The following is a 24,994-nucleotide window of genomic DNA, read 5'->3' as shown; positions in this document are numbered from 1 at the left end:
TGATTTTCAAAGCTGTCTGTGTTCAGTCCAGTGTCTCTGTACTGGAGCCTCATCTTTCCATTATTAATAATTATTATTATCCCGAGGGTCTCCAGTCCGTGCTCACCCTCGCTGCAGGAACACACTCACTACAATCACGTGAAGTGAGGAGAGGAGAAGGAACAGCCACCCAGGGACCTGGGATCGGTGGGATTCCCTCACAGACGTCTCGATTTTAATCCCCTCACACCCCGATGGGAGGGAGAGGATCTGGGGTTAAAACATCCGGATCGAGTAACCAGACCCCATTCCCAGCTATTTCAATTTAAACAAACACAAATCAGGCCATCGACGAGGCTCCTGCGAAAGGCAGGCGGGGCCTCATTAACATTCGAAAGTCACGGCCTGATGACATAATCAGGGTGGTGAGTGAAATGTGAGTCAGGGGGAGGCCGGCGCTGTCGGCTGCCCCACAGCAGATCCGAGACGGGAGGAGCCGACTGGCCAAGGTAAGTGCGAAAGATCAGATCATTTTAGCACTCCTTGTGGGCCAGGAGGAGCAGGAGACCCCCAGGCCTCACAAGGAAGCATTGGGTCTGCCCCAGCCCCAATCTTTCAGTCTTCGTCCCCAGCCCCCCACGCCCCCTCCCAGTGGGCCCCCGGTCCCTCTCCTCTCCCCCCCTCCCTTCCCTCTCCCAATGGGCCCCCGGAGCCTCTCCTCTCCCACCCTCCCCCTCCCTTCCCCCCCGCAGTGGGCCCCGGAGCTTCTGCTTCCCTCTCTCTGAGTGACGGGGGACGCCCCCACGGGCCCCCGGCTGCAGCCTCCTGCCGCTTGTTTTGCTCCTGTCCGCCGGTCAGGCCATCAATCAATAGGGCCTCCATGTCCCCGGCATTCCCACGTTAACGGCCTCCCCCGCACCCTCCCTGTAAAGTCTGTGGGTTATATGGCGAATTAATACACAGACTACAAGAGTAACTTTAACAGGACTTTACTATTCGAAAGTCAGGGCGAATCTGCCCAATAAATCCTTACACAGCACTTATATACCGGTGTGGTCACCACCGGTATTACAGTATACAGCAGCCGAGATAAAGTAGTGCAACACCTAAAATAGTTCTCTTAAAGGTGGACGGTTACATACAATAGTTCTCTTAAAGGTAGAACGGTTACATACACTACAATCCTCCCTTTTTAGCTTAAACATACTTATTCCCCATTAAACATAACATCATAACATATATCCAACTTCATGTAAAAACAGTTCACAGATTCAGTCTCTGCGGAAAACAGTTCACAGATTCAGTCTCTGTGGAGGCGCCTCCTGTGCTTCTTGACTCAGTCCGGACAATGCCTCGGTGGTGTAGCAGTTCCCTGTGGTGTAGTCGGTTCACGTTGCTGGGGTGACTCATCCAATAGTCCTTCACTGGACTTAACAGCTTGAACTTCCGTCACTTCTGAACCAGCATTGCTGACTTCTAAAAGCTTGAGTACCTTGGGAAGTTTTTCTACTTCCAAACGGATTTGACTCAGTTCGGAAAGACCACGTGCGTGACCTGATAGAGGTGATAATGGTTCAGATGGGTCATCATCTTCTGCTTCGTCTTTTCCTTTTCTGCTTCTTGGAGACTCTCTGGGCTCCACTGTCAGCTGCCAGCTGCATGCACAGTTCCTCCTTCTCTTCCTCCTTTTTCCGTAGTAGCGCCACCATCTCCCGGTGTTTCTTAGACTTTTTGTGATTCTTCATGGTTTCTGCACTTTGGGAGTTGTCATCACAAGCTGGGCAGAACAGGTCATCGTAATATTCGGTGCCGTCCAACAGGTCATGGTAATATTCGGTGTCGTCCTGAGCTAGGCCAGCGAGAGGGTCTTCTAATTCCTTCATACCCAGCTGGACGTTAGCCAGCTTTTGTTCCAAATCCAGACATCTTTCCTGAAGAGACTTCTTCATGCGTTCAGCTTCATCCAGCTTTTTCTGGGCTTTCTGCAAGTCTTTTACTAATGACATCATTTGTGATTTCAATACTTCAACTTCATTCGGAGATTGATTGATCGGACTATTCAATCCCTCTACTGGAGCAGCTGTTTCAGCATTCTGTTGTTCTACATTAACGTGAGTCAGCGTACTTTTGGCATCCAAGGGCTGCTCTGCTGCAGTCTTCTCAGTCTGTGTTGCCACCTCAGCTATTTCAATAACTTTTGAGAGCTCCGAACCCCTTTCCTTTGAAGATTGAAGCTCGTGTTCCAGTTTTTCCCACATCAGACGTTTCCCAGTATCGTCATCCTGAGTTTTTGACGGATAGGCTACAGGGCTGTTTGTAACCTTGCACTGGGGCCCCTTTGCTGCTTTTAATTCTCCATCATCTGCAGCCTCCACCATTCGAATTTCAACAAATGAATCGTCCGGTGATGCTGCACCCAACTTCAGTAGGAGCTCGGAATTCATGGCAACCAAATCAGCCTTTTCTGCCTGCAACCTGCTAACAAGCGCCTTCAGTTGCTGAACATCTTGCTCCACCAGATTAGAGCACGCTCCTTCAGAAACCGAATCAGCTTTGATTCGTTTGGCCTCCTCGCGCAGACGGTTTGTGTGCTCCTGCTCCATTTTCTCCATCAGCTGCTTCTGTTGTCTTTCCAGATTCTCCCACTCTGTGTCAAAGAACTTTTTCGTTGCATTCATCTCTTGCTCAAGACGGCGAATCATTTGTTCTAATTGCTGTTGTAGTTTGAAATGGAGTTGAGTTCGAGCCCGGTGTTCCTCAGAAATGTGCATGTCTGTAGACTGGACAGACTCAGAATTCTCTGTCAAACTATGTTGTTGTTCAGTGGAATTCTGTTCTGAAACTTTGTTCTCCTCTGAAGCATAAGCATTTATGCACTCCTTCGTTTTTCCAACATTAGTCTGCAAGTCCATTTTAGCCTTGTCTTTTGCACATGGGTTGGTCTTACCATCATCAGTTCCAGAGTCTGAGCTGATTGTCTTCACCGAGTTCTCACTCTTTATGGCTTTTAGGAAGTGCCAGTCCATATTTATTTTCCTGATCCACTCCCGTCCCAGAAGTGGTGGACCCCCCTCAGGTAGTACATATAAGTCCATTCCTTGGTGTTCTTTGCCCTTGTCTCTCACCTTGACTTTTATCTTTCCGATGGGGTATACTCTTCGCCCCGTGTATGTCTGCAATACAATCTTGGTATCTCTCAAGGGAATATGTGAGAATAGCCTCTTGTAGTCCCTTCGGTTTATGACTGTTAGGGCTGATCCTGTGTCCAATTCCATTTTCACTTGGACTCTGGCTATTTTGAGCGTGATCCAGATAATTTGTAGGTCAGCTTCTTTACTCGCATTGTGAATTCTCAGACTACCCAGTTCCTGGCTGTTGGAGTCTGAATCCGAATTCTGTTCATCTGAATTCTTCTCAGCCACCTTATGTACCTTTCTGCACCTTCCCTGCGGTGACTTTTTGTTGCTGGTCTTCTTACCTGACCGGCATACATTAGCTATGTGACCAAGCTTGCCACATTTTCTACATTCCTGGTTTTTAAACCAGCATTGGTTCTGGTCGTGTGTTGTCTTCCCACAACGATAACATTTCGTTGTACCCGAAGCCATTTGATCCACGCTGAGTACCGCTGCCTTCAGCTGCATTTCCGCCGTGCCTCTCGCTGCGGCTTCGTGCGATGCTGCAATAAGGACAGCCTTATCAAGTGTAAGATCGTTCTCTTTGAGTAGTCGCTTTTGTGTTCCTTCCTTCGACAACCCGCACACGAACTTGTCTCTCAATGCCTCTGTCAGATTTTCCCCAAACTGACAGTATTTCGCTAGTCTACGCAGTTCAACCAAGTATTCCGCTTTGCTTTCCTCTTTCCGTTGCGTTCTCGCATAAAATTTGAATCGTTCCGCCAACATCAGCGGTGTGGGGTTCAAATGATCCTTCAGGACAGCAACAATATTAGCGAAAGTCTGATCTGCCGGTTTAGCTGGTGATAGAAGATGCTTCAATAGCCCGTATGTCTTCGCCCCCATTGAGTTTAGTAAGGTTAGAGCTTTATCATCATCTGCTATTTTATTGGCCTCACAATATATCTCGATGCGTTCTACATACGTGGCCCAGTCTTCCACCTCGGAATCGAAGTCGTTGATGTTACCATGCTTAGGCATCTTCACTTTCTTTCTGAGAAACAACAACGAATTTGTTCGTTACTTTTTTTTTCCAAAAATGGCGGTTTCCCGCGCTTGTCTTCTTCCCCGCCCACTTTCAAGATGGCGGTTTCCCGCTCCTGTCTTCTTCCCCGCCTACTGGCGGCTTCCCGCGTTTCTTCCCCTGGCGGGAGGGGTAAGCTTTCCCTCGGGCGACGACCGCTAGCTTTCGGAGTTCGCAGCCTGCGCGCCAGCTTCAGTGCGTTCCTTGTTCCCTTTTCTCGGCAGGGCAACCGGCGCTGGGGACAACCCGTTGGCGGCGAACAGTTCCAGCCGCTGGGCGGAATCTCGCTCGGTCTCCCTCGCTCGGTCCCGTTCCCCCCTCGCTCGGCTCTGTCTCTCCCGCTCGCTCGGGCTCTGTCTCTCCCTCAGCGGCTTCCAATCGCGCCTCCCAGCCCTCTCGCAGTCCGGTCCTTTCCTCCCCCGGCTGCGGCTGAGTTCTCCGCGGTTTTATGTATTGATTATTTTTTTATTTCTTCCCGCGCCTTCCGATCCCGGTCGCAGCGCCTCGCGGCCTCGGTAGCTGCCCGGCCTTTTTCGCCGGTCACGGTCGAGCTGTCTCACGACGCTGTTGCGTCTCCCAGCCCGCTTGTAACCCGGTCTCTCACACCGGCTGCGTTCCCGCTTGTACCGCGGCTTCCGTGCCCTACGCTGCCCCAGTCTCAGCGCCTCTGGCCCGACTTCTGTCCGGCTCCTTTCCCCCGACCATGGTCGAGTTCACCGCCCTTATCCTCCGTTTCTTTTTATTTTCCCCCTACTCACAGTCAACGTGGCCGACTTGCTTCTCGTGGCTGATCGGCTCACTCACCACCGTGACAGAAGGGACGATCACTGCCTGTTGCTGATGGAAGGCTTCGTGTCTGAATTCTTCCTTCTTCCTTGCTCTGCAGATTCGAGTCTTCTCTCAGCAGAACGACGAGGGCGGATGCCTCTTCTCGACGCTCGTTAACTGCTTCGGATGTATCGCTGCCGCAGGGTAAGATCGAACTCGTCGCCACTGTAAAGTCTGTGGGTTATATGGTGAATTAATACACAGACTACAAGAGTAACTTTAACAGGACTTTACTATTCGAAGGTCAGGGCGAATCTGCCCAATAAATCCTTACACAGCACTTATATACCGGTGTGGTCACCACCGGTATTACAGTATACAGCAGCCGAGATAAAGTAGTGCAACACCTAAAATAGTTCTCTTAAAGGTGGACGGTTACATACAATAGTTCTCTTAAAGGTAGAACGGTTACATACACTACACTCCCCACCTCCCCGTTAATATCAGGGTCATAGTGTCCAGTGACACTGACATTCCTGGGAAATCTCAGCACCCACTCATTTCTCTGTTAGTGGATAGAATGAGCCAATCACAACACATTTTACTGTCACTCTGACACTAGGACCCGCCCCTCTCCTCATTCTCCATGGGCTGGTTGACAGAACAAGCCAATCACACAGCACTTACTGACCCAATGGAATAAAGCTGTCACTGACACACATGGAGCCTTTAGGAAGCCTTGGTTAGATACAGGTCACTGCAGCTTTAACTCTCTCTCACTTCCTGTCTAACAGGTTCCTGAGAAGCTCAACACACCGATGGAACAGCTCATGTCACTCAACAACAACAACAATGTGCTTTCATATCGTGCCTTTAATGTAGTAAAACATCCCAAGGCACTTTACAGGAGCTTGGTCAAAGAGGTAGGTTTTAAGGAGCATCTTAAAGGAGAAGAGAGAGGTAGAGAGGCGGAGAGGTTTAGGGAGGCAGTTCCAGAGCTTGGGGACCAGGCAGCTGAAGGGGCGGCGGCCAATGGTGGGGCGAAGGAAATCGGGGATGTACAAGATGCCAGAATTGGAGCAACGCAGAGATCTCGAAGGGCTGTAGGGCTGGAGGAGGTTACAGAGATAGGGAGCGGCGAAGCCATGGAGGGATTTGTAACACAAGGATGAGAATTTTAAATTCAAGGTGTTGCTGAACCAGTGGTCAATGTAGGTCAGCGAGCACAGGGGTGATGGGTGAACAGGACTTGGTGCGAGTTAGGATACAGGAAGAGTTTTGGATGAGCTGAAGTTTATGGAGGTTGGAAGATGGGAGGCCGGCCAGGAGAAAATTGGAATAGTCAGCTCAGGGTCACACAGGACACTGAGGTTACAAACAGTCTGGCTCAACCTCAGACAGTAAGCAGGGAGGGGGGATGGAATTGGTGGCCAGGGAACGGAGTTTGTGGCAGGGACTAAAAGACAATGGCTTCAATCTTCCCAATGTTTCATTGGAGGAAATTTTGGCTCATCGGAGACTGGATCTCGGACAGGCAACGTAACCAGACAGATGCAGTGGAGGGGTGGAGAGAGGTGGTGGTGAGGTAGAGCTGGGAGTCCTCAGTGGACATGTAGAATCTCCCATTTCCCACAGGCTGCCTGAGCCAATAACCCCTCAAACCCCAGTTAAACATCACTCAATATTCCCACCATTTGAAAGCTCCTTATCTGGGAAGGTTTCCAAGCCGTGATTCTACTTTCACTCTTCTCCCAGATACAGGTGAAGGTTCCCTATCAGCAGCAGCTACTGTATGACTGAGAGGAACTTACCTGGAAAGGAGCTGCTTCGAGTTCTGCGAATAAAGAGAGGAGATCAAATCAGTCAACGAACAAACCAACACCCAATGGAACCAAACCGTGAATTTGGGATTGAGAGTAAAGAGTTCAGTGTGGGACAGTAGGTGGGGCCAGTCACAGGAATGGGGAATAATCCCACATTTCACTGCACTCCATCCTGGGGCAGCACCAACACTCCGAGGGCAGGGCGGAGGGGGCACCAACACTCCGAGGGCAGGGCTGAGGGGGCACCAACACTCCGAGGGCAGGGCGGAGGGGGCACCAACACTCCGAGGGCAGGGCTGAGGGGCACCAACACTCCGAGGGCAGGGCTGAGGGGGCACCAACACTCCGAGGGCAGGGCTGAGGGGGCCCCAACATTCCGAGGGCAGGGCTGAGGGGGCACCAACACTCCGAGGGCAGGGCTGAGGGGCACCAACACTCCGAGGGCAGGGCTGAGGGGGCACCAACACTCCGAGGGCAGGGCTGAGGGGGCCCCAACATTCCGAGGGCAGGGCTGAGGGGGCACCAACACTCCGAGGGCAGGGCTGAGGGGGCCCCAACATTCCGAGGGCAGGGCTGAAGGGCACCAACTCTCCGAGGGCAGGGCTGAGGGGGCACCAACACTCCGAGGGCAGGGCTGAGGGGGCACCAACACTCCGAGGGCAGGGCTGAGGGGCACCAACACTCCGAGGGCAGGGCTGAGGGGGCACCAACACTCCGAGGGCAGGGCTGAGGGGGCACCAACACTCCGAGGGCAGGGCTGAGGGGGCACCAACACTCCGAGGGCAGGGCTGAGGGGGCACCAACTCTCCGAGGGCAGGGCTGAGGGGGCACCAACACTCCGAGGGCAGGGCTGAGGGGGCAGCACCAATGCTGGGTCCCACCAACAATCTTCAAACAATTCAGCCCTCACTCCAGCCTTACACAAATGCCCCATTCCCCAGCCATGGCCCTGTTTATATTGAAGATGTACCTGAATAAAGGAGAGAGGGTCCCTCTGTACCAGACTCTGGGTTTCTCCATCTATTAATGAAATCTGTTCCATCCTCTTGTTTAATGCTTCAGAACAGCTTCTAATCTGTGAGAGAGCTCGGAGCCCCTCCTCATTGATCAGTTTCAGTGCGTATTCTTCATCTTCTTCCAGCTGTCTCCTCCATTCAGAGAAGCTCTTCGATAGCTTTCCTTTCAGCTCATTGATTCGTGTCTGAAACCCAAACCAACTCTCATTACAAACGTCCCTTCCACACAGCTGTTACCCTGAGCACACGGCACTCTCCAGGGGCGGGACCGTTTGTTTAGATCACAACTCCATCACCCGTTAAAGATAGACAACAGTGGAGGGTGTCTACTGGGAGAGAAAACAGAGTTTAACCAGAGTTGCCTTGAGCCTTCTTAAAAAAAAAACCTGCAAAGGAGTTAACCCTTTCCACTGACAGCTGTTTAAGTTCACCAAGCAACAACTTTAGTGTTTCTGAATGAAATTTAAAGATATTGGACATTATTAAATTTAAGTTTCTTAATTTTAAGTTAATATTTCCCCACAGTGAATGAAGGAAAATTATGATTTGATAAATTAACCCCTTGGGTTCTTAAGCAGAGCCACAATGGATTCTCTGCTTTCTTTTGTTATATGGAAGTCACCTTGTAAATTAATTGTAGCACTTCTGTCTCTAATGATAAAACTCTGTGTAAACCACCTAGCCTGGGAATCACTGGTTTCTGAAATTGGAGTTGATAAGATAAATTGATAGAAATGAAATTTAACATTGACAAAACCGGTCAGTTCAACAGTACTGCTTTTTGGATTTTGGGATAATTTTGAAATGACAAAATGAACCCAGGCACTATATATTGGGTTACTTTCGGGAAAATAAAAGATCCTCTAAATTAATGATAAATAAAAAGTGTTAATAAATTGGACCAAGTGAGAACGTGTGATCTATGCTTTCTATCTTAAATATTGTACTGGACAGTAAAGTTCCTCCAGGGCTGATGAATGAGATATGAATGGTAATTAATGGGATGTGTAAAATGGAGCGAGGAAGTGATTGAGGGTGTAAGATAGAAGCAGGAAAATTACACGACCAAATGAGAATGTTCCTAGCTTTCTATTGAAAGGCAGAAAAGTGTAAAGAGTAGTAAACTGATAGCTTTCTCTCGGAGACATTAGTGTCCCTGCATTGACACATACTCCACCGAGAAACTATATAATTAATGAAACAATCAGAATAGAGTTAAACACACTGGTACCTGTTAGAGGAATTGAAATTGAAGTTTAAGTGAAGAGATACATGGAATTTGGATTGGACGGCTGAGGGCGTCTTTGGGCTTGTGTGTTCCCAATTTCCAGAGGTAAGGGCTAGACACAAACAGGATTGTGGGAGGGTCGATATGACACCCTTCATGATCAAGAGGGAAACCCACAAACCACATAAACAATATCCTACTTAATACTGGATGGTTAAGAGCAGTATCAGATAGCCGAAGAGCAGCGTGGGAAGCCGTACTTATCCCAAAGGATAAGTCCGTACAGATTGTTAAAGACGGTGGATTAAACCCTGTGGGCGGCATATTAACGGAAGGAGAAGAACATCAGTGTGAACTAGCGGTAGAGGATGAGGAAAGTTGTGGGGTAAAAGATAGCCCACTTGAAGGGGAATGTGAAGTAATGCTTGTCGATGGTTCTAGGAAATTTAGAAGTGGTACACCCCATACGGGATGGGCAGTCGTGAGGAAGGATGGTCGGGTGGTCCGACAAGGGGCTCTGGAAGGAGGGGACTCCGCCCAGGTAGCGGAACTGGTAGCTCTTATCGAAGCATTACAGGCTTGTCAAGGGAAACGAGTGAATATTTACACCGATAGTCGGTACGCATTCAGCGTAGTCCATGATTATATGCCCTCATGGGCTTGAAGGGGATTTATAACATCCTCAGGGTGGTCACATTATACATGAAGTGCTAGTAAAGGCATTGGTGGAGGCTGCAGGGCTCCCACTGGAGGGAGCAGTAGTCAAGGTAAAAGCACATCAGAATGGGGGCGATTGGATACAGAAAGGATACGAATGAGCTGATATGGCAGCTAAAAGGGCCGCAGGAAATATGCCCCCTTCTCCGGCCCCGGTGGTAGCTTGCGCCATCGGACCAGAGGAAATAAATATGGTGCAACTGCCCGAAGATACGTCAAAGGAAGAGAGAGAGGTTTTGGAGAGTCACGGGGCAAAGGAAGATGTGACTGTGGTATGGGAGAGTCACAGGGCAAAGGAAGATGTGACTGTGGTATGGGAGAGTCACGGGGCAAAGGAAGATGTGACTGTGGTATGGGAGAGTCACGGGGCAAAGGAAGATGTGACTGTGGTATGGGAGAGTCACAGGGCAAAGGAAGATGTGACTGTAGTATGGGAGAGTCACAGGGCAAAGGAAGATGTGACTGTGGTATGGGAGAGTCACGGGGCAAAGGAAGATGTGACTGGGGTATGGGAGAGTCACAGGGCAAAGGAAGATGTGACTGGGGTATGGGAGAGTCACAGGGCAAAGGAAGATGTGACTGTGGTATGGGAGAGTCACAGGGCAAAGGAAGATGTGACTGTGGTATGGGAGAGTCACAGGGCAAAGGAAGATGTGACTGTGGTATGGGAGAGTCACAGGGCAAAGGAAGATGTGACTGGGGTATGGGAGAGTCACAGGGCAAAGGAAGATGTGACTGGGGTATGGGAGAGTCACAGGGCAAAGGAAGATGTGACTGGGGTATGGGAGAGTCACGGGGCAAAGGAAGATGTGACTGGGGTATGGGAGAGTCACAGGGCAAAGGAAGATGTGACTGGGGTATGGGAGAGTCACGGGGCAAAGGAAGATGTGACTGGTGTATGGGAGAGTCACAGGGCAAAGGAAGATGTGACTGAGGTATGGGAGAGTCACAGGGCAAAGGAAGATTTGACTGGGGTATGGGAGAGTCACGGGGCAAAGGAAGATTTGACTGGGGTATGGGAGAGTCACGGGGCAAAGGAAGATGTGACTGAGGTATGGGAGAGTCACAGGGCAAAGGAAGATTTGACTGGGGTATGGGAGAGTCACGGGGCAAAGGAAGATGTGACTGTGGTATGGGAGAGTCACGGGGCAAAGGAAGATGTGACTGAGGTATGGGAGAGTCACAGGGCAAAGGAAGATTTGACTGGGGTATGGGAGAGTCACGGGGCAAAGGAAGATTTGACTGGGGTATGGGAGAGTCACAGGGCAAAGGAAGATGTGACTGGTGTATGGGAGAGTCACGGGGCAAAGGAAGATGTGACTGGTGTATGGGAGAGTCACGGGGCAAAGGAAGATGTGACTGAGGTATGGGAGAGTCACAGGGCAAAGGAAGATGTGACTGGGGTATGGGAGAGTCACGGGGCAAAGGAAGATGTGACTGGGGTATGGGAGAGTCACAGGGCAAAGGAAGATGTGACTGGTGTATGGGAGAGTCACAGGGCAAAGGAAGATGTGACTGGGGTATGGGAGAATCACGGGGCAAAGGAAGATGTGACTGGGGTTTGGGAGAATCACGGGGCAAAGGAAGATGTGACTGGGGTATGGGAGAGTCACGGGACAAAGGAAGGTGTGACTGGGGTATGGGAGAGTCACAGGGCAAAGGAGGATATGACTGGTGTATGGGAGAGTCACGGGGCAAAGGAAGATGTGACTGGGGTATGGGAGAATCACGGGGCAAAGGAAGATGAGACTGGGGTTTGGGAGAGTCATGGGGCAAAGGAAGATGTGACTGAGGTATGGGAGAGTCACGGGGCAAAGGAAGATGTGACTGGGGTATGGGGGAGTCACGGGGCAAAGGAAGATGTGTCTGGGGTATGGGAGAGTCACGGGAAAAAGGAAGATGCGACTGGGGTATGGGAGAGTCATGGGGCAAAGGAAGATGTGACAGGAGTATGGAAGTTAGAAGGGGCAGACCAGGTGGTAGCCCCCGAATGTATCAGGCAGAATTTACTAGAAATCTATCATGGGGATATACATCAGGGACGTGGCAAAGCACTGCCAGAGGTGCCTGATCTGTGCGCAGTATAACCCAGGAAAGGGGATAAAGGTTCTTATGGGAAATCACCCGAGACCGAAGGGACCATGGGAAAACCTACAAATCGATTTCACCGGTCCCCTTCCAAAGAGTAGGGGAAAGACCTACTGCCTGGTGATAATGGATCACTTCACTCGCTGGGTAAAGGCCTTCCCAACACGAAATTGCACCGCCGTTACGGCCGCAAGCATTTTGGCAGAGGAGGTGATACCTCGGTGGGCGGGTCCCCCTACAAATAGATACAGACCAGGGGACCCACTTTACTGGTAGGATCATGAAGACGGCATGTCAGTTACTGGTGGTAAAGCAGAGGTTCCACATACCTTACCACCCTCAGAGTTCTGGAATACTCACAATGGCGGCCTGATGGACGGCTGTGTTGGCGATCACCCTCCTGACAATTACAGTAGCGTGGGAGGCGCCCACCGTGCACATCGATAAAAGTACTTGATTACATCCAGAACAATACATGCAACTGCCACAGGGGGGGAAAGGGGAATGGATAAAGAAACCCAATATATGGATCACGGACCGGGTCACCGCACGTACCCATACGACCAAGGTATGGAAAATAAATCCCAAATGTAAAATGGGACAAGGATACTGGGACACTATCTGTGGCAGCAACCATGAACTGTCCGCCCCTGGTCAACCAGTCCGATTGGAACCGCCTCCCTGCCCATCACAAAGGGAAAGTTCAGTGTCCGGCGCCCCGGGCGGTTGGTCCTACGGCACCACGTAAGCAGACTCCTTCAACTCGGTCTGGATTCCTGTTATCGGACCCAGAAGTGACAATTATACACAACTACAAATTAGCGTGAATACTGATGGAGATATAACAGTCACCGGCATATATGATGACGTCGAACTGTGACGTTGGTTATACTCCTGCTCGCTGCACAAAGGACAGCGCGGAAAAATGAGGGGTGTGGTCATCAGTACCATCAACATTATAGCAAGGTGGACTAAATTTCCCCCATTCATTTGGGAACCAGGACTTGTGGGACAATATTGCCAAGAATTGTGTAGCGATGTTCTTAAGCGGTTGGGATGTACTGATATAAGATGCATTGATTTAACAACATGTGGATATCAAAAGCCGTCGCGATGTCCCACCACAGTGCCATCTCCAATGGATGGCATGATCAGTGTCGGGGGTCCAAAGGCACTGTTACATGATGTAACTATTGTCACTTTAGAAGTAACCTATAACCTGAGCAGTATAGTGCCAGCGTTAGAGGCCAATGGTGGTGATCACCCACCATCAATTACTTGGGCTAAGCATAAATTGCAGCGATTACTTAATGATTATAAGGACCACATAGCCCCCGAAGTAGAGGCCCCCAAGGGGCGGCAGAGATGGAAAATATTAGGGGAAGTGGGGGGCTTGTTTGGAAGTGCCAACTTGGTCCTAAATTCATGGCAAATCACGGGCCTGGGTAGCTATGCCTCCTGGGTGGCGCAGGAAAGCGCCAAGGGTCTGCGGTTCACAGCTCAGGCAATGGAGTATGCGCTTACGGCAGTAGAAGTGCAGGGAATCTGGTTACAGAGAGGTATAGAGGTCCTAGGGAAAGCCATAATGAAGGCGAGTGATTTACAGTCCAAGGGGCGAGCATGTGATATGCTGGCTTGGGTCTTGATTGACAGTGTTGAAGCAGACATTGAAGACATCAGGATTGGGACGGTGCCCCGGCAGGCGCAGAAGGAAGTCAGCAGTCTTAATCTGATTAACTGGGAGGAAGATAGACAGGAACTCCTGGTAACCCGACCAGCAGGCAGGGGGGCCTGCAGATGCATTTAGATTTCTAATGCTGATGCCACAGGAGCACAAGAATGGGACATATAAATGGGGATGTAAAGTAGAGTCTCTGGGAGTGGTCTGAAGTGAATTGGTGGACCAGGTGGGTACCCGCGGATACATATCACCTGGCAAGAATGGCAACCTCCTTATGACCACGGATGAGTGCTGTACTGTGTAGATTTCAACAAACCCAGTACAATAGCAAAATGCTGGAAGCCTGTTTGGCCCAGTGGTAGGGGCGAGGTGCAGTTGGACCTAGCAGCACAGACACACCTGTGAGTTTCAATTTAACTTTGGAAAATACATTTACCTTGGACAATGAGCGTCTCGATAGGTGATTTAACGGTGAATAGATGATTTAACTTTGGACATTGAGACTTCGGGCTAGATTTTCAGTATAGACAGTTTTGGGGCGCTAACCTTAGCGCCCGCCCGAAGTTAGCGCCCGCCCCAAAGTAGCGCCCCGTTGCCGGAAATTCAGTGGCTTCGCCCTAAGAGAGTGGTGGAGCGCTAAAAGAGGCGTTCCACTCCTACCTTTAGGCGCTAAGCCGGTGGTCCAGAGGGATAGCGCCCAGGCGGGGCGCAGCACGGGTGCGGTCATTTTTGCACTGACAGCAGACCCCGTGGTGCCGACCAGCTCTTAAAGGGGGAAGGGACGAATTGGTCTGCTGCCACGCCCTGCACACTGCAGCCTTGCAAAGAGGCCTCAACACTGCTGCTCAGCCCCAGGGAGTCATGGCAACGCCAGAGAAGGCCCGTCAGCGTGCCCTACGCTTCTCAGAGGGTGATCTGGACATAATGGTCACAGCTCTGGAGGTGAGGCGCAAGATCTTGTTTCCAGAGAGTGGGAGGAATCCAACCCACCATGACTACACCAAAGCCTGGAAGCAGATCGCCCAGAGGGTGACGTTCACCGGCGAGGCCCCCAGGACCCACAAACAATGCCGTAAGAAATACAACGATCTGACCAGGATTGTGAAGGTGAGTAGCCTTTCCAGTCTCCTCCTCATTCTTGCATGTACACCTGACATGATGGGCAAAGGGACCTGAAAGTCCTATTGGCCAGCCCTCAGCCAGCAGCATTGGGACAGTCATGAGCATCAAATGGCCATTCGGCACTCTACACTTTGGCCAAGCTATTCCACCATGGGAGGCAGTGCACAGTACATCAGGGCTTCACTCTGTCCAAGCTATTCCACCATGGGAGGCAGTGCACACTACATCAGGGCTTCACTCTGTCCAAGCTATTCCACCATGGGAGGCAGTGCACACTACATCAGGGCTTCACTCTGTCCAAGCTATTCCACCATGGGAGGCAGTGCACAGTACATCAGGGCTTCACTCTGTCCAAGCTATTCCACCATGGGAGGCAGTGCACACTACATCAGGGCTACACTTTGGCCAAGCTATTCCACCATGGGAGGCAGTGCACACTACATCAGGGCTTCACTCTGTCCAAGCTATTCCACCATGGGAGGCAGTGCACACTACATCAGGGCTACACTTTGGCCAAGCTATTCCACCATGGGAGGCAGTGCACACTACATCAGGGCTTCACTCTGTCCAAGCTATTCCACCATGGGAGGCAGTGCACACTACATCAGGGCTTCACTCTGTCCAAGCTATTCCACCATGGGAGGCAGTGCACACTACATCAGGGCTTCACTGCGCACTTACAGCCCGTCCTTTCTCTTGCAGGCTAAAGTAGCGTTTAATCGCCAGGCCCGTGCCAGGGGTGGCCGCGCCAAGCTGCAGAAGCTCACTCGGCTGGAGGAGCGCGTGTGTGTGCTCATGGGAGCCCGTGTGATTGTCCCCACAGCGTGCGGTGTATCCGACCCTCCACTGCCCGGCAATGGTAAGGACCTCGCCTTTTGGCCCTCTCGCGTCGCACTGGCCCATCCGAGCTACCTCCTTTGCCACTGTCCCACCAATGCGCTGAATCCCACCAGTCCTAACTCCCTCGCTGACGCCGTCTCCTCACTCTGAAGCTACTCTTGTGCATTCCTGCTTTCAGCTGGTGACGACCAGGACCCTGAAGCTGCCAGTGACAGCACCTCCGACCAGGAGGAGGAGGAGGAGCAAGCCGGACCTTCGGGGGAACAGTCACGTCCCGCAGGAGAGGAGGAAATGCTTGACACCTCCTCACTGGACGAGTGCCTGGAGGAACTGTCGCAGGGCAATGCAGCTTCTGGGACCAGTGGCGTCCAGCCACCCAGCAGCCGTGCGCGTGGCCCGCGGCCTTCCCCCCAAAGGGGGGAAGGATCAGAGGGGAGTGCTGCTGCTCGGCACACTCGCCGTCACCAACGCGGCAAGGGTCCCCTAGTTCGGCCCCCTCCTCCCCAGCGGGAGAGTCGCGACTCCAGTCCGGACACCTTCACTTCGGAGGAGGTGCGGAAGCTGGATAAGATGGCCGACGACTCGGACCGGCGCCACACGGAGCTCATGAGCATGGTGGGGCGCATGCCTGAGGCCATCGAGTCGCTGGCGACCAGTGTGCGCGAGTTCGGGGCAGCAACTGCCGCGACTGGCCGCATGCTGACTGATGCCATCAAGACCCTGGCGGATGTGATGCGCGCGCACACCAGGACCACAGGGCCACTCACTGCTGCCACACGCGCTGTCTCAGGCAGGCATCGCCAGGGCAGGCGCCGCGCTGGACCATCCCAGCAAGCCGCCCGTCGGCTGATTGCTGCGGATCCTGCAGTGCGGGCCTGGCCGAGTGCCACCGCGCCACAGCACCAGCCAGCGCATCCCAGACGCCAGCTGGCCCACATTGCGCCATCCGTCGCCGCCATTCCCCCTCTGGGGCGTCAACGGCAAGCGGCTGCAGCTGATGGTGGCCAGGCTCAGGTGCGCCACTCAGCAGACGGCCCCTCGAGGCCCAAACGCCGTGTAGGCCGCCCCCCAGCGGCATCTGGCGGAAGGGCATCTGAGCCTCAGGCGCCTTCCCCCAGCCTCGCAGCAGCCACTGGGCAGAGCTTGCGAAGGAGCAGCAGGCAGGGCAGGGGAGGCAAAATGCTGGCCAAGGTCTCGCCCTCGCGGGCCACTCAGTAGAGGGTGTGGGCAGCTTTCCTTTAATATGGCGGTGGCCATCTTTATTTTGCCCATGGTTGTGCTTTTGGAGGGCTTATTTTTTGCGTTAGGCCGACGTTGAGGCCCGGTTTGAATAAAGGTGGAGTGGCTCCTCCCCAGTTTGTGCGAGTGAGTCGTTTGTTGGGCTTTTTGTGGGGCCCGTTTATTGTTTTTGGGGATTCATGTGGGAAGGGCTTTTCATTTTTGTGCAATAAAAAATTATCTTTATTCATGCAGTCTCCATGGTTGTTCTTCTTAGTGTTTGTTGGCTTCGCCGGCTGAGGGCTTGCGGAGCGGCTGCATTCATCTTCCCTCATGGCCCCTGGCCATTCCCTGACAGGGGGCTTAGAAGTACCGTGTAATAAGGTGGCGTCGTGCGGCCCTTGGCCCTGGTCGCTCCCTCCTGGGAACGTACTCCTGCTCCTCCTCCTCCTCCTCATGCTCCTCCTGCTCCTCCTCCTGAGGTGCTGGTCCAACGTCAGGTGGCAGTGCCTGAGTCCTGCGGATAGCCAGGTTGTGTAGCATGCAGCAAACCACCACAAATTGGGAGACCCGGTCCGGCGAATACTGGAGAGCTCCTCCGGAGCGATCAAGGCAGCGGAACCGCTGCTTGAGGACCCCAATAGTTAGCTCGATGATGTTGCGGGTGGTTTGATGGCTCTCGTTGTAGGCCTCTTCAGCAGCGGTCCTGGGCGCGCGGAGCGGGGTCATGAGCCAGGTGCACAAAGGATAGCCTTTGTCCCCGATGAGCCATCCTCTTGGGGAAGGCTGTGCCTGGAACATGTCATGCACAGTACTCTGCCGCAGGATAAAGGCATCGTGGCTGCTGCCTGGGAAGCTGGCATTGACTGCCATGATGCGCTGCTTGTGGTCACATACCAGCTGCACATTCAGAGAATGGTAGCCCTTCCTGTTGCGATACTGCTCGCCATGCTCCAGAGGGGCCCGCAAAGCCACATGCGTACAGTCAATGGCGCCCTGCACCAAGGGGAATTCCCCGAGTCTGGCAAATCCCAATGCGCGCTGATGCTGGCTCTCGAGGGCCATGGGGAAGGAGATGAATTGGCTTCTCCTTCTGAACAGTGCTTCGGTCACGTGGCGGATGCAGCGATGCGCGCCATACTGGGAGATGTTTGCTATGTCCCCAGCAGCGTATTGGAAGGAGCCGGTGGCATAGAAGTTCAATGCCACCGTCACCTTCACTTCCACCGACAGAGACGTCCTGCACCTGAGCTTTGGCCGCAGATCTCGGCGAAGCAGGTGGCAGATCTCTGCAATCACCTCCTTTCGGAATCGGAGCCTTCTAACACATCGCGCGGCACTCATGTTTAGGTAGGAGCGCTGCTGGCGGTATAGCCTGACTGGGTAAGGCCTACGTGGCCGACGCCTGTAGCCCCCTCTGCCTCTAGCCAGGGCTGCCCCTCTCACAATGCGTCTGCGAGCCCTACGGACATGGCGCTGCAGCTGCGCGTTGGCACCCCATGCAGCCCCCATCAAATCCTGGCAAACAGTCTAATTTCCAAATGGCCACTTGCAGCGCTATTGCCTGAGTCCAAAAATACCTGCCTCTTGCTGCTTGAAACCAGTTAGCTATCCTCCTTGTTGTGTCTCCAGAAATGCGTTGCACAAGACTGTTTTCTGAAAAAAGGATGGCCTTTATACTGGAGAGGACGTTCCCTTTAATTAGCGCCCCCCGGGGCCCGCGCTGGTTGTGTTGCGTTCCTTTTTCCAAACGCTCCGGCCGCCCGCCGCACAATGGGGCGGTCCGACTGAAGTTTGCAATCGGGGCGGACAAAGGGCGTTGCACGAGGATGTGACGTCATTTTCTGCGCGCGCATCCGGGCGGGCACTAAACTTAGCGCCGGCGCTAACGGGCAACTTAATTTGGGGCGGGGCGCAAACTGCGCTGCGCCCGGGCGCTACACGCATAGCGCCCGGAAATCACTTCTCTTAAGGCGCTAACTGCTGGCGCAAGCTACTGAAAATCTAGCCCTTCGTGTTTTAATGGGTTTCGATGGATCTTCAATGGATAAGACAACGATGCCAATTTTACCGGAATAATGGACTTCCTGGCCTCAATGAAAAACATTTTAACCTTGGGCAAAACACATCAGCAGTAAGACTAAATCACATCAAATATGTACCACAGGGAGGGGGAGAAAAGATAGGAGTTGTCTTCCATCCCCCAGCCCTGTACGTGTCCTGTGGTTTGGATTACTGGGTGTGGATTGTTGGGGGAAGGCCCAGACAGGGGAAGGCCCAGACTCGAAAAGGCGGGACGGAAGAACTGTAAGAAGGAACCACACACAGCTCTCTCTCTCTTTCGCTCAGAAGCTCTCGGAAGTCTCTCTCTTTCGCTCGGAAGCTCTCTCCGAAGCTCTCTTGGAAGCTAGCTCTGACTACAGCGACTGCCAAGTGTAAGAAGGAAGGGAAGACGGTCATCTCCAGCTCCCAGCCTGCAATCGACGTCGGACACGACTAGCCGGATGGGTGATTTTAAATATCAGTTGACTCTACAAGGGGTTTGTGCTGTGTAGGCAGCTGTAGTCAGATAAAGGAGGACGGGGACATGTCATCCCCGATCCAGGCCCACAGTCCACAACGGGAACGACTGTCCGGATGGGTGATTGTAAGTTTCAGCCAAATCTGAACAGGTTTTTGTCTGTGTTTTGTTGGTTTTAATAAACTAACAGTTTTGGGTTGAACCTAATCCTTTGTGTCATCTACGATTTTGTTCCTGTAAAACCCAGAGTCAAGGTACCCTTGTAAGGACGAGGAAACCAAACACCTTCCATATCTTGGCGACTGTGGCAAGGACTCTTGAGGTGTGGAGCAAAATAAGGCACAAAGTAAGGGCAACAAACCCTTGGGAGGCTAAGGTAGTCTCAGGGATGCTAAAGCAGTCTCAGGGAGGCTAAGGTGGTCTCAGGGAGGCTAAGGTGGTCTCAGAGAGGCTAAGGTGGTCTCAGGGTAGCTAAGGTAGTCTCAGGGAGGCTAAGGTAGTCTCAGGGAGGCTAAGGTTGTCTCAGAGAGGCTAAGGTGGTCTCAGGGTAGCTAAGGTAGCCAGAGCAAACATTTCTGAGCCAGGGGCAAATGAAATGATGTACTCTCCGCAGGAGAAAGCGGCAGAGTGGGCGGTTAGAAGTAGCCGTAGGAAGTCTATGGGGGCTAAGGTAGCCTCGTATATATGTAGCAAGTTAGACATTTCTGAGTCATGGGCACGAGAAATGTTACACTCTGAGGATCCGCAGGAGAAAGCGGCAGAGTGGACGGTTAGTGTTAACCATAAAAGAACGAGAGAGAAGGCGATTTGGCTACTGTGTGTACAGAAGCAAACCTCAATTCTCAGGGAAAAGGTGAAACAGCTGGAAGATGAGAAAAGGGAACTAGAAACTGTTAAGTCTGTGTGTCCCAGTTATGCTTATTATAAATCACTGGACACAGACCACAAGAATAACTTTAACAGGTCTTTACTATTCGGAGGTCAGGGCTGAACTGCCCAGCAAATCCCTACAAAATGTTTATATACCGGTGTGGTCACCACCGGTATTACAGTATACAGCAGCCAAGAGAAAGTAGTACATCTCTTAAGGTAGTTCTCTTAAGGTGGAACAGGTTATATACACCACAATCCTCCCTTTTTAGCTTAACAGTTATATCCCCATTTAACATAACATAATAACATATAGCTATATATATACACAACTTCATGCAAAACAGTTCAAAGATTCAGTCTCTGAGGAGGCCTCCTGATTCGAGTTGGATAACGCCTTTCAGGGGTCTCTGATTCTCGTTGCTGGGGTGACTCATCTAGTTGATCTCTTATGGATTGGACATCATCCTCAGGTACATTCACTTCTGAGGTAGATGCTTCAGGTTCACTAACTTCTTCCACGGTTGTCTCTGCCGTAACCCTGGGTTCGACCCTTGTTCTCGATTCTACCAGTTGGTCAGCATGACGCCGTATTACATTTTCACCAATATCTACCGTGTACATCAGGGGTCCTTGTCTGGCCCAAATTGTTCCAGATTGCCATTTCTCGTTTTTATAGTCCCGGGCTAACACTGGTTGTCCTATTTCGAAACTCCGAGTGGTCTTGTTATTTATATGCTGGAACTGTTTGTTTTCAACTTCCCTCCGCACATTTGGTTTTAACAAGTCCAACCTGGACCGCAACCTCCTGTTATAGAACATCATGGCAGGACTTTGGTTTGTCACTGCATGAGTGGCGTTTCGATATGCCAGTAGGAATTTGTCCACCTTGTGTTGTAGTGGAATCTGATCTTCGCTCATGGCCTTTATTGCTTTTTTGAACGTTTGTACAAATCTCTCGGCCAACCCGTTTGTAGCCGGATGATATGGGGCAGAGGTATAATGTTTCACCCCATTCTTCTTCATGAATTTCTGGAATTCTTCTGACACGAACTGCGGTCCGTTGTCTGAACATATTTGTTCTGGCAATCCATTTCTTGCAAATATCGTTCTTAGCACCGCGATTGTCTTTTCCGAGGTAGTGGTAGTCACCTTAATCACTTCTGGCCATTTAGAATGTGTGTCCACCGCAATTAAAAACATGGAGTACATGAATGGACCAGCAAAGTCAATATGTACACGTTGCCATGGGGTTGAAGGCCATTCCCATGGATGCAGCGGTGCAATCGGAGGTGCATTTTGCACTTTTTGGCACCCTGAGCAGCTTTTCGTCAGATCCTCTATCTGTTGGTCGATACCCGGCCACCACACATAAGCCCTAGCAAGGCTTTTCATCCTGACTCCCCCCAGATGACCTTCATGCAGTTCCTTTAGAACTCTCTCTCTTAACTTAGGAGGAATAATCACCCTTGTTCCATACATCAATGTTCCTTGACAGACGGACAGCTGTTCTCGTCTTGCTGAGAATGCTGGTAACAGTGGATCACCATGTGCTGGCCATCCCTTCACTGTCACTTCGTAGACCCGGGACAGTGTCGGGTCGTTCCTGGTTTCTCTTTCAATACTTGCATTGGTGACTGGTAAACATTCGATGATGGTCGAGTGAAATAACTCAACAGGGTCAACCGTCGGTGCCTCCTCCTCTGTAGGTAGTGGCAGGCGCGACAGCCCATCAGCATTACCATGCTGCTTTGTACCTTTGAATTCGATCTGATATTGATGTGCCCCTAGGAAAAGGGACCATCTCTGGAGTCTCTGTGCTGTCATCACCGAAACACCCTTCTTAGGGTTAAAAATGGATACCAACGGCTGGTGGTCTGTCAGAAGCGTAAACTTTTGGCCCTGCAGGTAATGATTAAACTTCTTTACTCCCCACACAAGGCTGTGAGCCTCCCTATCTATCTGAGCATAGTTGCGCTCAGCGGAGGTCAATGATCTGGATGCGAACGCAACTGGCCTCTCCAGGCCATTTGGCAACTTGTGTGAGAGTACTGCCCCAATATCATATGGAGAAGCATCACAAGCCAAACGAATAGGCAGCATTGGGTTGAAGTGAGCCAACACTTCCTCTGAGGTGATCAATGGCTTGCTTTTGCGAAAGGCCCTCTTACAGTCCTTGCTCCACTTCCATGGTACTCCCTTCTGCAAAAGAGCGTTCAGCGGGTGCAGCACCGTGGATAAATTTGGCAGAAACTTATGGTAATAGTTAATCAACCCTAGGAACGACCTCAACTGGGATACATTATCCGGAGCGGGAGCCTTCACAACAGCTTCGATCTTGTCAGGAGACTTATGAAGCCCCTCCTGGTCAATGACATGACCACAGTACGAGATCCGCTTCTGAAAGAACTCACATTTCTGGCGATTAACTCGAAGTCCATATTCTTTCAATCTGGTGAGCACCAGTTCCAAATTTGCAAGGTGTTCCTCGTCATCATCTCCTGTAATCAGAATATCATCCAGGTAACATTGTGTGCCTGGAATTCCCTGTAATACCTGCTCCATGGCCCTCTGCCAAATTGCTGGAGCCGATGCCACTCCAAAAACCAGTCTATTATACCGGTACAAGCCTCTATGCGTGTTGATCGTGAGATACTGGCGTGACTCTTCCTCAACTTCCATCTGTAAGTACGCCTGCGCCAGGTCTATCTTGGTGAAGTGTTTCCCGCCAGACAACGAAGCGAAGATATCCTCAATCCGCGGAAGTGGCTACTGCACCGTGTGAAGCACCGGATTAACAGTGATCTTGAAATCTCCACAGATGCGAACCTTCCCCGGTTCCCCCGACTTGTTGCTCGATGAACGCTTCATGACGGGGACAATGGGCGTGGCCCACTCACTCCAGTCTACCTTAGACAGTACTCCTGAACGTTCTAGCCCTTCCAGCTCAGCTTCCACAGCAGGTCGTATCGCATAAGGTACTGGTCTGGCTTTGAAAAATTTCGGGTTTGCATGTTCTTCAACCTTGATGTTTGCCGTAATTCCTCTCAGTGTTCCCAGTCCCTGTTGGAACACCTCTTTAGCATCGTCCAATATTCTGGACAATCGTTTAGGTTTGACATCTTTTTTACCGGAATCTACCGTTAGTGCTTTTAAGGAATGCCAGTCCATATTTATTTTCCTAATCCACTCCCGTCCCAGTAGTGGTGGACCTCCCTCAGGTAGCACATATAAGTCCATTCCTTGGCTTTCTTTGCCCTTGTGGACCACCTTTACCTCTATCTTCCCGATGGGGTATACTCTTTGCCCCGTGTATGTTTTCAATACAATCTCCGTATCCCGTAGGGGAATATGTGGGAATAACCTTTTGTAATCTTGCTTATTCATGACCGTCAATGCCGATCCAGTGTCCAATTCCATCTTCACTTGGACTCCTGCTATCTGAAGTGTGACCCAGATTGTTTGGAGGTCTGCTTCATTACCAACATTGTGTACTCTTAGACTACCCAGTTCATTACTGCTGGAGTCTGAATTTGACTTCTGTTCGTTCGAACTGTTCTCTGTCACCTTGTGTACCTTTCTGTACTTTTCCTGTGGTGACTTTTTGTTGCTGGTCTTCTTTCCTGACCGGCATACTTTAGCTTTGTGACCAAGCCTGCCACATTTTCTGCATTCCTGATTTTTGAACCAGCACTGGTTCTGATCGTGCGTTGTCTTTCCACAACGATAACATTTTACTGTACCCAAGACCATTTGATTGGTGCTGAGTTCCGGTGACCGTAGCTGCATTTCCGCAGTGCCTCTCGCTGCGGCTTCGTGCGATGCTGCAATAGTGACAGCTTTATCAAGCGTAAGATCATTCTCCTCAAGCAGTCGCTTTTGTGTTCCTTCTTTTAACAATCCACACACAAATTTATCTCTCAGCGCATCTGCTAGTCCTGTTCCAAACTGACAGTACTTTGATAGCTTACGCAGTTCAATTAAAAATTCAGCGTTGCTTTCATCTTTCAGCTGCGTTCTTCTGTAAAATTTAAATCGTTCCGCTATCATCAGCGGTGTGGGGTTTAAATGATTTTTCAGGACAGTAACAATATTCGCGAAAGTCTGATCCGCCGGTTTATCTGGTGATAGAAGGTGCTTCAATAGCCCGTATGTCTTCGCGCCCATTGAGCTTAATAAGGTTAGTGCTTTCTCATCATCTGGTACCTTATTTGCTTTACAATAAACTTCCATGCATTCTACATACGTGGTCCAATCTTCGATATCGCTATCAAAGGTATTAATGTTCCCATGTTTAGGCATCCTTACAAGTTTTTTAATTTTTCTTTTTCTCAAAATGGCGGCTTCCCGTGCTTGTCTTCTTCCCCCGCCTACTAAAATGGCGGCTTCCCGCGCTTGGCGGTCTTTCCCGCGCTCGTCTTCTTCCCCCGCTGACTACAATGGCGGATTCCCGTGTTTGCCTTCTTCCCCCGCTGGCTGCAATGGCGATTGCCGTGCTGCTGCCGTTCTCGCCTCCCCAGCGGTTCTCGATTCCCCAACGCTGCTTTTACTCCCCCGCGGTTCCCGTGGGCATTCACGCTTCCCCTGCTGTTGCGCCTCTCAGCCCCGCATGCAGCCCGGTCCTTTACACTGGCTGCGTTTGAGTTCTCCGCGGCTCTCGTGCCTTAAGCTGCCCCAGTCGCTGCGCCTCTCGGCCTCGATTGCAGCCCGGCCCTTTTCACCGGCCGTGGTCGAGTTCTCCGCCCTTTTTCCTCCGTTTTCCCTCCCCCACTCCACAGTCAACGCGGCCGACTTTCTGCTCGTGTCGCTGATCGGCTTACCCACCACCGTGGTAGAAGGGATGATCACTGCCTGTCGCTGATGGAGGGCTTCGTGGTCAGAATTTTTCTTTTTAACCCGGGTTCTCGATGCCTCCCGTGCGAT

The 24,994-nt window shown here is 51.3% G+C and overlaps 1 protein-coding gene across 3 annotated transcripts in view; it reads right to left on the bottom strand.

The window, feature by feature from the left end:
• Positions 1 to 24,994, bottom strand: part of LOC147081943 (E3 ubiquitin/ISG15 ligase TRIM25-like) — a 77,178-nt gene that overhangs the window by 6,564 nt on the left and 45,620 nt on the right. For all 3 annotated transcript variants that reach the window (XM_085980582.1, XM_085980581.1, XM_085980583.1), the window contains exons 3-4: positions 7,741 to 7,971; positions 6,759 to 6,781 (exon numbers count right to left, since the gene is read on the bottom strand). In XM_085980582.1, coding sequence (XP_085836708.1) covers positions 6,759 to 6,781; positions 7,741 to 7,971 — 254 coding nt within the window. The remainder of the gene's footprint in view (positions 1 to 6,758; positions 6,782 to 7,740; positions 7,972 to 24,994) is intronic.

Source organism: Somniosus microcephalus, unplaced genomic scaffold, assembly GCF_052327205.1.
Source record: "Somniosus microcephalus isolate GS21.2 unplaced genomic scaffold, FLI_Smic_1.0 scaffold289, whole genome shotgun sequence".
In the NCBI taxonomy this organism is placed as follows: Eukaryota; Metazoa; Chordata; class Chondrichthyes; order Squaliformes; family Somniosidae; genus Somniosus; species Somniosus microcephalus.
This window is presented reverse-complemented; position numbering and strand designations above follow the sequence as displayed.